The following is a 13,722-nucleotide window of genomic DNA, read 5'->3' as shown; positions in this document are numbered from 1 at the left end:
CTGAGACTCCCCTGGCTCATCAGGGGGCCATGCCTGTATGGCAGAGAAGGCTTTGGAGGAAGCATTGCCTTGAAGCCCTGGCACAGAGGCTGAGCATCTAAGATAGAGAATGGGCAACAGGACTGGGAGGGGTCCATGACCTCCGAGGACCTAGTGCGGGCATGGATGAAGCATTGGGCAAGGGTCCATGAGAAGCAGGGACCCCTCTGCCATGGGCTGACCTACTGACCTCACCACAGGACCTGGCAGCAAGGTACTGGCACCAATTCCTAGTGCCTGCAGAGTCTGGCATGGATGCCAAGCACAGGGTGCCAGACACTGGGGTGGGCAAGGTAGGGGGCCATTGGGCCCCGCATCAACACAGAACTTCATACACACAGGCAGGGAAATGCACCCACATGCACTTATTTTATACCCTGGGGAATCCTAAGAGCAGGGCAGGGATCACCCTGTCCTAGAGGCTGCCCTCACCGACTCCCCAGGTGTCCCCATTGGCCTGGCTCTTGGAGTCCCTGGGGTTGGAGGGTGGGCTGGAGTTAATGGGAGGCCTAGATGCTTCCTCAGAACCGCGCCTCCACACACCCGCGCCCACACATATACACTTGTGTGGCAGGAGGAGGTGGGGTTGCTGCATCCCCAGGGCTGGAAAGTGGAAGGAAGGGGGAAGGCGGGGCAGAGATTCTCGCGAACCCGGTCGGTCACCCTCCTCCCCCCATCCCCCTGCCCCAAATCGGTCGGTGGCCACGGGCAGCTTAGGTGTGAGAGCACGTCAGGGCCTGTGTGCTAGGCACCTGCAGCGGCGCAGGGCGTCGGAGTACGTTACGTGTGCCGGCGTTGGCCGCGGCTGCCTGGTGAGGGCGAGCTGGTTGCCCGCGGTGTTCCGGCAGGCCCGGCGACCGCGGCGGTGCTGTCAGTGTGGGGAACTTGGATGGAGGTTGCGCGTGTCCTCAGGCGTCCCGAGCAAGTGTGACCTGTGGATGTGCTCACCTGGGAGCCGCGGCTCAGCCGCCCAGAGCGCGCGTGTCGGGGCGCAGGAGTGAGCGGATGCGGGGCACTAGGGCTAGACCGACCGGACCTCTCCCGGACGCGGCGGGTGGCGAGGCTGCTGCTCCTCGAACAGCAACTTTGGGACTCGGTTCCGGCTTCTTCGAAAGCGGATCTGGCCTCGGGGGCGGGGCAGAGGGCGGGAGGTAGAGGTGGGGGCACCTGCCGGGCAGGGGGTGCGAGGAGAGAAGTAAAGGAAAGCCCCGCCCCTTCCCCGCCTCCGCTCCGCCCTCGCCGCCGCCCCCGGGGCTCTTTATAAACTCGGCCCGAGGGCTAACAGAGAAAGCGAGTATCCCTCCCGCCCCTGGCTGGTGTTCTGCACCACCCCGCGGCCCGGCCCCGAGTCCCAATCCCTGCTCTCCAGCCCGGCCCCTGCCCCGCCCCGGCCCAGCCCGGCCCGGCCGCCATGGAGAGCTGGCCCTGGCCGTCGGGCGGCGCCTGGCTGCTTGTGGCGGCCCGTGCGCTGCTGCAGCTGCTGCGCGCGGACCTGCGTCTGGGCCGCCCGCTGCTGGCGGCGCTGGCGCTGCTGGCCGCGCTCGACTGGCTGTGCCAGCGCCTGCTGCCCCCGCTGGCCGCACTTGCCGTGTTGGCCGCCACCGGCTGGATCGTGTTGTCCCGCCTGGCGCGCCCGCAGCGCCTGCCCGTGGCGACTCGCGCGGTGCTCATCACCGGTGAGTGCGCGGGGCGCGGAGCGCGGGGATTCCAGGTTCGAGGGCGGGACCGGACACTCAGAGGGCTCCCCGTGGACATGCCAAGGCAAGGCGGGACCCCTAGTCCAGGAGTGGAGGAGTCCCTCTGCCCTGGGTGCAGGGAACCAGCCAAGTAGGAAGAGCAAGGCACCTCCCCCAAGTCCGGGTTAACTACCTGTGGCTTCGGGGAGTGTTGGAGGGAAAATGAGGCAGGGAGCGGGCAGGTGCGCAGGGGAAACTTGTAGCTAAGAAAGAAGAAGCCTTCTGGAGTTTGGGGTTTATGCTATGTCCCTGTCCAAGAGAGCAGTCTTCAGACAGAGGACACTGCTCTGAGGGACTTCAGAGGATGGTCACCCTTTGAACTCTGCCTAACATCCCCACATGGGAGGTCCCATCTCCTCTTCCCTGGGATTAGAGGAATAGGCTTAGATAAAGAGTTGGGACCCACAATTGGCTGGGCTCCTTGGAGTCCAGAAAAGCTTGAGGTCATCATGAGGGACAGCTGGGCATTCAGCTGCCTCTCAGATCCCACCACCCAAACCTAAATTGCTGAAGTAGCTGTCCAGAGTCTGCACCCAGCACGCCACCACCATTCCTCCTGGTTCTCTGTGCCCAGGAAGGAGGTGAGGTCTTGGAAAGCTGGGCTCAGGTGCCTCTGGCCACCTGGCTGAGCTCTCTTTGTGTGGAGCAAGGAATAAATCTGTCATCAGAAGGAGGGAAGGAGGAGCTGAGGCCCAGCCTGAAGTGGGGAGGGGGACAAAGGCCAGTGGGCACTGGCTCCACTGTATGGGGGAGGGGCAGCCTGGTCTCTCCCCTAACCCCCATGGCTTTGGACAGGCGCCCAGGGCTCTGCCCTTGCAATGGGCCTGGGTTGGGGGCAGCCACTGGCTGACTGGCTTCTCAGAGACCTCAGTCTAGCAGGCGGCCCTGCATGATCAGATGGAGCTGGAAGAACTTCCCAGAGGAGGCCATCCTTGAGCTGGGCCTCAGAGGATGGGTGGAGATAGGTGGAGTGTGGAAGGTGTTTTGGATCAGACAAAGGGTGTGGGATAGAAGCTGGAGGCAGGAATGAGCATGGCCTGGGCAGGGGACAGTCAGTAACCAGTCTGGCTGCTGAGATGTGGTGGGATATGAGGTTGTTTCCTTGGAAGGGGCCTTGAATGCCTGGCAAGAAGCCAGAATGTACTGAGGCAGGGTGAAGGTGGCATGAGGGTTTGGGTTTCAGTTAAGATGGTGGAGACAGAGCAGGGCTCAGGCTGGATGGGAGAGACCTTAGTTCAGGGTGGAGTGTGAAGTTTCAAGGGACCCCAGTTTTAGTGGTTTAAGGAAGGAGAGATGACAGATCTACTGGTATCAAGCAGGGAGCTTCTTCCCCCAGGGATGAGGCAGCTCCCCTCCTGCCCGCTAATTAATGAGTTATCTCAACAGGACCCAGGCCATCTGCAGATACTAGTGACCCAGGCAGTCTTTCCTGGGATCTCACCCCAGGCCTTTGTGCTGCCGCTGTTAACATCTCCTAGCCTCGAGCCTGGGAGTGAGGTGAGAGGAGGGATGCCTTTTGTGACTTGGGCTTCCCTCAGCTCTGGTTGCAAAGCCCCGTGAGGGAGGAGGGGAAGAAGACTGCCCAGCCCACCCCATGTAAGCATCAAGAGTAGGCCTCCAAGCTTCCCAATGCCCCCAAACTCTGGGGTTTCCTCTCTCACCACTGACTGCAAGACAAGTAGGTGACCAGGCCCTGCCTCACCTGCTAGGAACGCTGTGTCTTGAGGCTGCCAGAGCTGCCACCCACCCCTCCCTGAGAATGCTCCTGAGAACGGCTGGCCAAGGCTACTTGGGGAGCTCAGCCCTGGGGTCAGGGTTTGGGTTGAGTGGCTGGGTGCCTTGTGTGCACAGCTGTGTACTGCTGGGGTCTCATGGGAGTGAGCCCATTGTTGTTCACGGCTCACTGCACGTAGGTTGGAGTTATGCGCAGGTATCCAAATGTGTGTGCAGGTGAGCAAGAGGGTGTGAAAGGCTTGGGTGACTGTGTTGGGACCGCAGAGCTGAGGTTCTGGAAGGCCTCAGTTTCCCTGTGAAGGGCCTGTCTGCTCTGGAAGGGAGCTTAGGCAAGTGGGGACGCACACACACACGCACACGCGCGCGCACACACACACACACACACACACACACACACAAGGGCGCTCACTCCCCTCCCCCAGCCAGACTTGCCCAGGAAATACTCCTCAGCTGGGGCTGGCTGGTGGGTCCCCAGCCACACAAAACCCAGCTTGCAGCCCCCTGCCTAGCTTTGTTCTCTGCCTTAACAGAGGGGACAGGGCTGAAATGGGGGGAACTGGTTGTGCAGAACCACTTTGCAGCTTCTGCTCAGCAAGACCACCATGGGGGCAGGCTCCAGAGAGCCTCCTCCCTCACTGCTCCCAGCCCTGGTTGGCCACCCGTGGAGCCGGATTGGAATGGGAACAATCAAGAAAGCAGGGGTTTGTCAGACCCACTTGCTGGCTCTACCTGGTGGTTCATCTCTCTACATACCAAAGACAGAAATTAGGCCTCCAAGAGTGGTAACTGACCTCAGGTCACACTTGGTGGGCGTGGGAAGGGATTCTAACGCAGATCTGTTCTTATCTTCATCCATTGTGCCCCTGTCCTGGGGGCAAGCGGTCTGGGGCTCAGAGAATGCTCCAGTGTTGCCACTGATTGGAATTCCAAGGGTGGTGGTCAGGGGTGAAGTGCAGATGGGCCTCCAACTTGCCTAGAGCCAGGAATAATAGTAGAGGGTGTTGAGGCTGGAAAGGAAGGTGGATCTCAGGTTGTACAGGGTCTGGATGATGGGAATAGAGGACTTTGGCTTCATCCTAAGGGCTGTGGGGAACCTTGGAGAGGTTTTCAGCAGCAGAGGGATATTGTCATTTTTGGAAGGATCCCTCTGGCTGCTTCGGTAGAGAATGGATTCAAGGGGGCAAGATGGGACAGCACCATAAAAGGGGGCTGCTTCAGTGTCCAGGTAAGAGGAAGACGCCTGGGCAAAGGCAGTGAGAAAGGAAGGGAGTCTGTGCAGTAATACTGTGCATGCGAGCTGAGGCCTGATATCGACCAGACAGAAGGACATCAGAGCTGGGACTGGGTCTCAGCTGGGACTGGCTGACCTGCAGTAGAGTCCTGACCTTACTATATGCTGGCTGAGTGACTTTGGGAAGCAACTTAGCATTACTAGGACTCAGTTTCCTCATCTGTAAAGTGGGGATCATAAGCCACGTTTGATGGGGTAGCTATGAGTCCTCAGGGAGATGACAGTTGTGAAAGAGTTGGTACTCAGGTGCTCAGCCAGAGGGGCAAAGCCTGCCAGAGATGGGCTTAGGAAAAGAAGGGAGGGCTGCTGACTGCTGGTACATTGGGTGTCAGAGGCCTGGATCCCATCCAGACCGTGGTGACCCTGGGGTTGTCTCAGGCCGGACTGGGCCACAGTGGGAGTTCACTGGCTGTCCTTCCCTGGCCAGGCTGTGACTCTGGTTTTGGCAAGGCGACGGCCAAGAAGCTGGACGTGCTGGGCTTCACAGTGCTGGCCACCGTGTTGGATTTGAATAGCCCTGGTGCCCTAGAGCTGCGTGCCTGCTGTTCTCCTCGTTTAAAGCTGCTACAGATGGACCTGACCAAGCCAGCGGACATTAGCCGCGTGCTGGAGTTCACCAAGGCCCACACCGCCAGCACTGGTCAGTAGGCTCAGCTCCGCCAGGAAAGGGCGCGGCTGGGCAGGTGTGAGGGGGCAGGGATCGGAGGTCTGCTGCCGAGCTGATCCTCAGCTTCCCTCCTGGCTCCATGCCTTCAGGTCTGTGGGGCTTGGTCAACAATGCGGGTCAGAACATCCTCGTGGCAGATGCGGAGCTGTCTCCAGTGTCCACATTCCGCAGCTGCATGGAGGTGAACTTCTTCGGTACACTCGAGATGACCAAGGGCCTCTTGCCACTGCTGCGCCATTCGAGCGGTCGCATCGTGACTGTGAGCAGCCCAGCAGGTGAGGGTCCTCCCACACCGGAGCAGAAAAGGTGCCCCTGCAGGGCGGGGAGAGATGCTGGAGCCCCTGGCCCAGGCTGAGCTGCCCACTCCCAATCCATCCCCAGGAGACATGCCATTTCCGTGCTTGGCTGCCTATGGGACCTCCAAAGCGGCTGTCGCGTTGCTCATGGACACGTTCAGTTGTGAACTTCTGCCCTGGGGTGTCAAGGTCAGCGTCATCCAGCCTGCCTGCTTCAAGACAGGTGAGGTTCAGGGATTTGGGGCTGGGGCCTGTGTGGTGTACTGGGGGAGAGGGGGAAGGTGGCGTGGGTGTGGTCTTGTCTGGAGTGGGGTTGGGTCTGAGGCATGGGCGTGGCTTTGGCTGGGGGCAGGTCTCAGGTTGTGAGTTAGAGAGACCTGGGTCTGGCTTTGGCTTCCCTAACAGACCCCACTCTGACCTTGCCACTCATTCCCCAGAGGCAGTGAAAGACATGGACCAGTGGGAAGAGCGCAAGCGGCAGCTGCTGGCCAACCTGCCCCGAGAGCTGCTGCAGGCCTACGGTGAGGACTACATCGAGCACTTGAACGGGCAGTTCCTGCATTGTCTGAGCCAAGCACTGCCAGACCTCAGCCCGGTTGTAGATGCCATCACCGATGCGCTGCTGGCGGCTCAACCACGCCGCCGCTATTACCCAGGCCACGGCCTGGGGCTCATGTACTTCATCCACTACTACCTGCCTGAGGGCCTGCGGCGCCGTTTCCTGCAGTCCTTCTTCATCAGTCCCTATGTGCCAAGAGCACTGCGGCCTGGCCAGCCCGGCCTTACCTCTGCCCGGGATGTAGCCCAGGACCCAGGCCCTAAACCGGGCCCTTCCCCCACTGCCCAGTGAGCAGTATGTGCATAGAACTGCTCCAGCAGAGGAGATCCCTTATGCCCTTGGTCCTCCCCTGGGCATTCTGACCCACAGGTCTGCCCCAAAGCCTGGCCTAAAGGACCCCAAACCCACCCACTGCCAATGTCACAGGCCAGGCCTGGTGAGGCTAAGGCTTCCCAGTGAACCTCCGGGCCTCTCCTGCTTCATGAGCCCAAACAGACCCTCCTGGGCACAAGGCTCCACCATGCACCTTGGAGAACCCAGCTGGATGGGGAGTTTAGTGCAAGACTCAGCTGTAGCCTTTGACAGGATCCTGCAGACAGTGCCTCTGCAAACTAAGGAGTGACTGGGAAGGTTGGGGACCCCCCTCAGGATTATTTCTTGGCACCAGTGCCTCAGTGCTGCGATTTGAAGGGTGAATCCCACTGTTTCTTGACTGGCTCAAGAATTAGGGCCCTGACCACCCACCCCAAGCCCCCCAAGCCACAGGGAGGCTGCATATTCTACTTGCCTGATTGCCACTTTTTGAATAAAGACAAATTTTTATTTCTCCTAGAATGGGGGAGATGCTATGTTCGCCTAGGTGACAGGCTGTAGCTGTGAAACAGACTGGGCACCGCCTGGGGGCCGAGGCTTTGGGCACAGACTCTGGTTTATACCCAACCCCCTTCAACAACCTTGGGCAGATCATTTATCCATAGGTTTCCTCATAGTGAAATGGGGGTAATGACCCCAGCCCAGGGAGTTCTGGGGCTCAACGAAGCAAAGAGGGAGGCCTGGGCGCCCTCTAGAGTCAGGAGCCAGTGCCACAGGCCTGTCAGAGCCTCCAGCAGAGGAAGGGGCTAATCCTCCACTGACTTTCCCCACCCTGAGGAATCTGGCTGCACAGTGTCAGGGCCAGCCTAGGGCTGCCACCCAAGGAAGGAAGGTAGAAGGCTTAGGTGGGGGTGGGCTCAGTGAGGGTGGGGCCTGAGGGGAGTTGGGGATCTGGGAGAGGGACTAGGGCCCAAAGGAGACAGAAGACAGCTGGGCTTAGAGAGGGCAGTTTTTATTGTCTCAGAGGGGCAGAGCTACTTCCCCTATTCCCCAAGGACACGCACGCTCTATCCTGCCCCTGCGCCATGGCTCTGGGGGACCCGCTGAGGGAAGAGGAGGTTCACACTGCCCCCAGGGGTTCTCAGGTTAGGGAGGAACACAAAAGTGACCACATGCTTCTCAGACACGTCAGCGGCTGTAAACATAGGGCTGAGGGGGCCTCCTTGCTCTGGAGTTGGGGGGCTTGGTCCATCCTTGGTGGGGGGAGCAGGTGCCCAGCCCCTTTTCAGGCCCAAGAGCAGTCTCAGAGAGGGTCAGGGAAGCTGGGCAGCCACTAGGACAGTGTGCTACCCCCCAGGGCACGTAGGTGAGCCGTGAGCTTTGTCACAGCACACGCAGACACACAGGCGCACACACACACTTGTGGGGAGACTTGGGCCAGGGTGCTAGAAGATGGGGATGTAGTTGTCAATCTTGGCCCGGTGGCGCTGGGCGATGCACTCCGCAATCCATACAATGTTGCGACACTCCTGCTCCTTGAGCTTCACAAAGGCGTAGAAAACACCAAAGTGGAACTGGTTCAGGAAGGCCAACTTGTTCAGTTTCACCTGCAGACACAGGCAGGAGTGGTGTGCAGGTGGCCATGACCAGAGTCAGGCCTAAGCCACCAACCCCTCCCTAGGATGGGCAGGGCCAGCACTCACCTCGTGCTCGAAGAATCGGTCCTCCAGGGTCTTGTCTCCAGGGTTGCTGCCCGCACCCTCGAAGAGCAGCTTGTACTCCTGGCCCAGGGGAGCAGGGGGAAGCATGAGCATGAGGGTGCTGTTGGGTATGGGGTGGGGACGCGGGTGCCAACATGCCCAACCACCGTTCAATAGCCAGGGCACTCACCGGGTAGTAGTCGGCCACGTTCTTGACCTGCTCGTAGTCGTCAGCCCGAGCCAGCTGGGCCAGGCCCTCAGGGTAGAGCCGCCCGCAGTGCGGAAAGAGCTTGGCACGGTCCTCCTTGGAAAGCTCTGTGCCGAAGGAGTTGATGGTGATGATGAAGGCGCGGCGGTCTGCTTCAAACTGTGGGGCCGGTGCACAGGCGAGGAGAGAGGGACGGGGAGGGAGGCAGCAGCCAGTCAGTTGGCAGGGCTTCCCCCAGGCCAGGGATGGGGGAACAGCAGGCGGGAGGGTGGGCAGGCACTCACCTCCAGGATGGGACACATGGCATCGGCTGTGGTCCCACCCAGCAGGGTGCAGAACTTGTAGAAGGACTCCAGGTAGGCCTGTGCAGAGCATGGGGCTTCCTCAGCCCAGGCAGGGAGACTTGAGGGGGTCTGCCAGGCCTCCTCCTCACAGTTCCCTCCTTCCCTCCCCGACCCCTTTCATGGTGAATCCAAACATCATACCCGTGGCCAGGGCAGCCCCCGTGTCAGAGCCCCTGAAACATCCACAGATTTCCGACTGTTAATCAGCCGAGTAGCAGTAGCCTGCTGCCTCTCCCCACCCAGTAGTGACAGAACAATTTCTGGCCCACTGTCTGCTCCATGGTGCGGTGCCCTTCACACCCTCATCCCACGGAGTGCCAGGCTCAGAGAAGGGCTCTGTCTTCCCCCTGCTGCTCTGCCTGCCCTTCCCCCAAATCTCTCCTCCTCCCCTCTCTCCTCAGAAAACCACGTGTCGATGGGCCAGTGAAGGATGGTGACCTCTGAGAGTTCACAGGGATGGCCTGGACTGGGTGCCTTGGCCCCTCTCAGCACCCCACCTTAAAGAGCACCTCCTCCCTCTTCCCATCCCCTAGGTAGTTCCCAGGCATCACGCAGCAGGAACCAAAGTGTACTGTCAGCCCAGCTCCTCCTGAGGGATGGTTATTGCCGGCACAGATGTCAGCCCTGCGATGTGATGGCTGGACACACAGGCTGCCGGTGGGAACAAGCACTTCCTGCCCAGGCAAATTGGATCTGCTGGGCATGAGGAGAAGCCAGGTCAGCCCAGGCCTCAGGTCCCTCCCACGACTAACTCCTGAAACTAGCTAGGCCCAGGCAGGCTTCCTTCCCTGAACCTCTCCATGTCAAGGAAAGGGGGACAGTCTCATGGCCCCCTGGGGAGCTCCCTCTACTCAGGTGCTCTGGGGTCCCACTTGGTGGCATGGCCACAAGAACTCCAGCTCTACAGGCTAGAGACGATTCTTCTGAGCTGGGGGGTGAGGGCTGGGAGGCAGGGAAAGCTTTCTGTGCCGAGGTCTGCCCTCTAAGGAGCAGAGAACATTCCACCCACCACCTGCTGATGTGGGCCACACGTTCTACTGACCCAAGAGAGGAGGTGAGATGACACCCAGGAGTCCACGAGCCCAGGCTGAGCCTGGCCAGCAGCACTGGGCAAGCTGGGCTCAGGGGAAGGCCTGAGGTGACCACTGGGGTCACAGGAAACAAAAGTCTAGAACAGGTCAGGGGGAAAGAAGCCTGGAAAGGGAGAGTGGACCCCAGCATAGCAGAGGGCTCGCGTGGTAGCTGCCAATCCTACCATGGATTAGTGGCACTGTTTAGTCCCTCTGGGACTGTCCCCAGCCACCCCTTTCCCCGTGGCCAGCCAAGCTGGGTGTGTCCAAATCTCCAGGCCTGCCCCAGTGGGGCCTGCAGTTCCTATCCGTGGGGGAAGCCACCAGCCTTTGCCGAGCTGGACTGATCCTGGAGACGCTGACCCCAGGGTGGTGGAGACAGGTGGCATAGGCCCAGACTCTCTTCAGGAGGCTCAGGAGCTGAAGAAACTGGCAAGACCCCAGAGTCCCAGGTACCAAGGTCACCTTCCCACCCCCGTCCTGCCCCCTGGAGTCTGCCAGCCCACGTCTGCTGCACCAGCTGCCTACAGTTCCCACCCGCTACTGGGGGTCCGCCTAATCTCCCATCTGTGGCCACTGGGCTGGGACATCGCCTGACAGGCGGTCCTGGCACGGCGCCTGCATCATTGGGTCGGTGTTTACAAGCTGGTGCCCGGGCAGCCCTCGCCAGTGACTCCAGCTAGAACCAGTCAGGCCCGGTGACGGTGTGGGTGAGGCTGGGGGGACAGCCGCACCCCTCACCCTGCCTCAGGGCAAGGAAGCCGGCAGTGGGCCAGCTGGGCGGGCAACAGCACCGTGGGGGCGGGCGGGGGCCGCGGGCAGCGTGAGCACTGGCACACCTGAGCCGGCTCTCACTGCCTGCCCGCCCCCCATGGCCCCCCTCACCCCGCCCTCCCCATCTCCCTCTTTCTCTCCCTACTGGCAGGCAAATGAGAGCACTCGCTTTGCAGACAAGCTGAGCCGTGCTGCCAGTGTCTAGCAAGTGGCTTCAGGCAACCCACTCTCCTTCTCTAAGCCCTCAGTTTCCTCATCTTACAAATGGGGATACTGATGCCTACCTAGCTCCTAGGGCAGTCCCGAGGAGTAAAGAAGCCAATAATCTTCCTACCTCTCGTCTTGTCCCCTCTAGTCTGTCCTCACATTCTGGTGATACTCTGCCCTGTTGGAAACCTTCATTGGCTGACCCTGCCCACAGGATAAAACTCAAACTTCTGGCCTGGCATTCAAGACCCTGGGTGACTTGATCCTGTGCCTGCCTTTTTTTCCAGACCTGTCTCCCACTGTCCATCTGGAACCTGCACTTCCACAGCAAACTGCTTGCCGCTTGGCCCGTGTTCCACACTTGCTTCTGCATGTGCTGTCCCTCTGCCTACACTACTACAACCTCCAGGTAAGCTCTTCACCTACCTCCAGACCCTCCCTGCACCCTGGCCCAGACCCCCGCAGGGAGACTGGAGGGCCTGCGCTCAGGCTGCCACTGTGTTGGCCACCTAGCTCCAACTAGGACAGGAGAAGAGCCTCACCATGAAGATCCAAGAGACAGATGTTCTCAGGGTTAGGTCAGCAGGGCTGTTGGCCAGTGCTATCTTCAGGCCCCCTTCAGGGCCTGCCCACTACTGACCCATCAGAGGTCCTGGCTTCAGAGGTCCTCACCATGGCCAGGGCCCAGTCTGCCCCAAAAAGCCCTCACTGGTCCCTGGTCGGCCCCCTTCCTTGGCTCTCAGCCCTGCTCCTAACCTCTTTGGGCCAGGGCAGGGCTGACCCAGGAATCCCAAGCCCACTCTATTTCCAGGGGTCACCAGCTTGTCCCACAGCCTGGTGGGAAGCAGAAAGTGGGTGGGGTTGAAGATGATGGGCCACGGCACTGGTTCTAGACCTGGGAACCTGGGGACACAGGGACCTGGCTATGCCTGGCTGGGTTGCTCCCCACACCGTGCTCAGGTGCCTGTCCTTGCTGGTGACAGTCCAGGTGGGGTGAGTCTGAGAGCTATGGCCTGGGTGGTGGCCAGTAACCCTCCTGGATGCAGGGGGAGTGGCCATTCAGGAGCCCGCTCTGACAGGCCAAGCTGTGGAGCACCAGCCGCTCCTGCTGATTTGATCTGGGCCCAAGGGATGGAGAACCTGTTTCATGAAGTCTTGCACCAGTCACGGGAGCCAGAGAGTGAGCAGATAAGCCCCTGGGAGAGGAGCCTGGAGCAGCTGTGTCCTGCCCCAGCACCCCACATAAATCATCAGCCCACCGTGCCCATGGCCCCGCCCACCTACTTCACCACCACTGGGCCCAGGGGCACTACCTTGTAGAGCGTGTTTCGGATGATCTCGATGTTCATCTCATCAAGGTCCTGCTCTGAGATGCAGTCCTGGAAAAAAGCCGCTGGGGAGGAAAGACGTGGGTATGAGGGGCGGGCGAGTGGACTCGGCCGAAACAAGAATCGTGCTGATGTTCAACTGCCCCTGCAGGGCACAGAGGACCCCTGCCACAAGGCCCATCTGGCTGGTAATTGGGGGGCACTCAGCCTGGTCTGGACTATTGCCTTAGAAGTGGCCGAAGCAATACTCCAGGCCATGTGTACTGACCTGAGCTTCTCCTGCCTTCTTGCTCCTAAAACTGATTTATAAAGGAGGCGGCCAGCCATAACATGATCTAATCGCCTCTGGGGCAGACCCAAGCTCAGATCATGCCAAAGAAAGGCTTGCATAAGAGGCTGTGACATCCTCCCTTCTCGAGGGGCAGCTGTGGATTCTGGGCCTGACGCCCACTTCTCTGCATCTCCCAGGAGAGCCTGGGGCCCACATTTGGAAAACCGTCCTTCTCCTTAGAACAAGGAATGAGCATGACAGCTGGGTGAGCATGGAGCAGTGACCCATGGGGCCACTGGAGGGCTGGGAATTAGAGGCCAAAGCAGGATAGAGCCCCTCGATCCCCAGGGACCCACGGACTCACTGGTCTGTTTCTTCTTTAAAGATGGAGAAACTGAAGAAACCACCAACAGCCCAGAACTAGCTCAGAGTTATTGTGAGAGATAAGATCTTGTGCAGATAAGGCCAGCAAGTAGGGCTTAGGCCTCTTAGTGCAGGACCAAGTGCAGCTTAGGGCCCAGTTGTTCAACCCTGGCGGCTTCCTGGAGGTGGTGCCCTGGGGACTAGGACTCTGGCTGTGAGGGCACTAGCTGGTGACAGCCTTAGTGCCTTCTCTCCAGCCTCCCTCCAAGGCAGGCAGGAGCCAGTGCTGCCTAGGCGGGGCCCTGCAGGAAGCTCCCAGTTCCCCTTCCTTCCTTGACCTCTGACATGAACTCTGCATCCTGCCGGACACTGCCTGACTTGGCCCCTGGACCTGCTTTGTGGAGGTAAGTGAAGCTCTTTGCTTCCCTCCTCTGCCTCACAGGCAGCAAGCCACTCCAGCCCAGCTTACGGCCACGGTCTGTCAGAGCTCCCAAGACTCCAAGGGACCCGAAACCCTCTCTCCACTCTCCGTGAGCTCAGACCTCCTCTGCATTCGGAGAAATCAGACAGATTCACAAAGTGAGATGGTCTGAGTCAGGCCCTGGGGCTAGTGGGCCTGGCCCAGCAAAAGCAACAGGAAGGGAGCAAAAGGCAGGGTGAGGAGGAGAGAATGGAAAGCGAAGTGGAAGGGAAGAGAAAGGTAAGCAGCAGTGGGCGGACCTCGCTTTCTGGCTCAGGACCGCCCCCGGGGGTCCGAAAACCCCACACGGCGGCACTGACACTGATGCCACTGCCTGCCACCTCCCTCCTCCGCCAGGGTAGC

At 60.1% G+C, this 13,722-nt stretch overlaps 3 protein-coding genes across 22 annotated transcripts in view; 1 reads left to right on the top strand and 2 right to left on the bottom strand.

The window, feature by feature from the left end:
• ZDHHC1 (zDHHC palmitoyltransferase 1) overlaps positions 1 to 1,191 on the bottom strand; it is a 32,228-nt gene extending 31,037 nt beyond the window's left edge. For 12 of the 13 annotated variants that reach the window (XR_014237769.1, XR_014237770.1, XR_014237771.1 and 9 more), the window contains exon 1: positions 988 to 1,191. The gene's annotated coding sequence lies outside the window, so the exon portion shown is untranslated. The remainder of the gene's footprint in view (positions 1 to 987) is intronic. The other variant, XM_082368958.1, reaches the window with a different exon arrangement.
• A 136-nt stretch (positions 1,192 to 1,327) lies between these two features.
• HSD11B2 (hydroxysteroid 11-beta dehydrogenase 2) lies at positions 1,328 to 13,720 on the top strand. Of its 6 annotated transcripts, none has more exons than XR_014237776.1 (8): positions 1,328 to 1,715; positions 5,228 to 5,440; positions 5,557 to 5,742; positions 5,849 to 5,986; positions 6,201 to 6,284; positions 11,225 to 11,346; positions 12,017 to 12,117; positions 13,342 to 13,431. XR_014237776.1 is itself a non-coding variant. In XM_082369043.1 (7 exons), exons 1-7 carry the CDS (start codon positions 1,451 to 1,453, stop codon positions 13,480 to 13,482), a joined length of 1,149 nt encoding a protein of 382 aa, XP_082225169.1. In that variant the 5' UTR covers positions 1,328 to 1,450; the 3' UTR covers positions 13,483 to 13,720. The 6 variants fall into 6 exon arrangements, 4 of the variants coding, with proteins under 4 accessions (XP_082225169.1, XP_082225171.1, XP_082225170.1 ...); XR_014237777.1 differs by lacking the exons at positions 12,017 to 12,117; positions 13,342 to 13,431 and adding exons at positions 9,420 to 9,603; positions 10,235 to 10,408 and having other exon boundaries at positions 11,225 to 11,288; XM_082369043.1 differs by lacking the exon at positions 12,017 to 12,117 and having other exon boundaries at positions 13,342 to 13,720.
• Positions 7,631 to 13,722, bottom strand: part of ATP6V0D1 (ATPase H+ transporting V0 subunit d1) — a 38,455-nt gene continuing 32,363 nt past the window's right edge. The window contains exons 4-8 of one of the 3 annotated variants that reach the window (XM_082369058.1): positions 12,251 to 12,330; positions 8,827 to 8,921; positions 8,525 to 8,701; positions 8,338 to 8,415; positions 7,631 to 8,241 (exon numbers count right to left, since the gene is read on the bottom strand). In XM_082369058.1, the coding sequence (XP_082225184.1) occupies positions 8,238 to 8,241; positions 8,338 to 8,415; positions 8,525 to 8,701; positions 8,827 to 8,921; positions 12,251 to 12,330 (434 nt within the window). In that variant the 3' untranslated portion in view covers positions 7,631 to 8,237. The remainder of the gene's footprint in view (positions 8,242 to 8,337; positions 8,416 to 8,524; positions 8,702 to 8,826; positions 8,922 to 12,250; positions 12,331 to 13,722) is intronic. The other 2 variants (XM_082369056.1, XM_082369057.1) reach the window with 2 other exon arrangements.

The sequence above is a fragment of the Balaenoptera borealis genome (genome assembly GCF_965194805.1).
Source record: "Balaenoptera borealis genome assembly, chromosome: 19".
Taxonomy (NCBI): Eukaryota; Metazoa; Chordata; class Mammalia; order Artiodactyla; family Balaenopteridae; genus Balaenoptera; species Balaenoptera borealis.
Note: the sequence above shows the minus strand (reverse complement) of the source record. Positions and strands in the feature narration are given on the sequence as shown.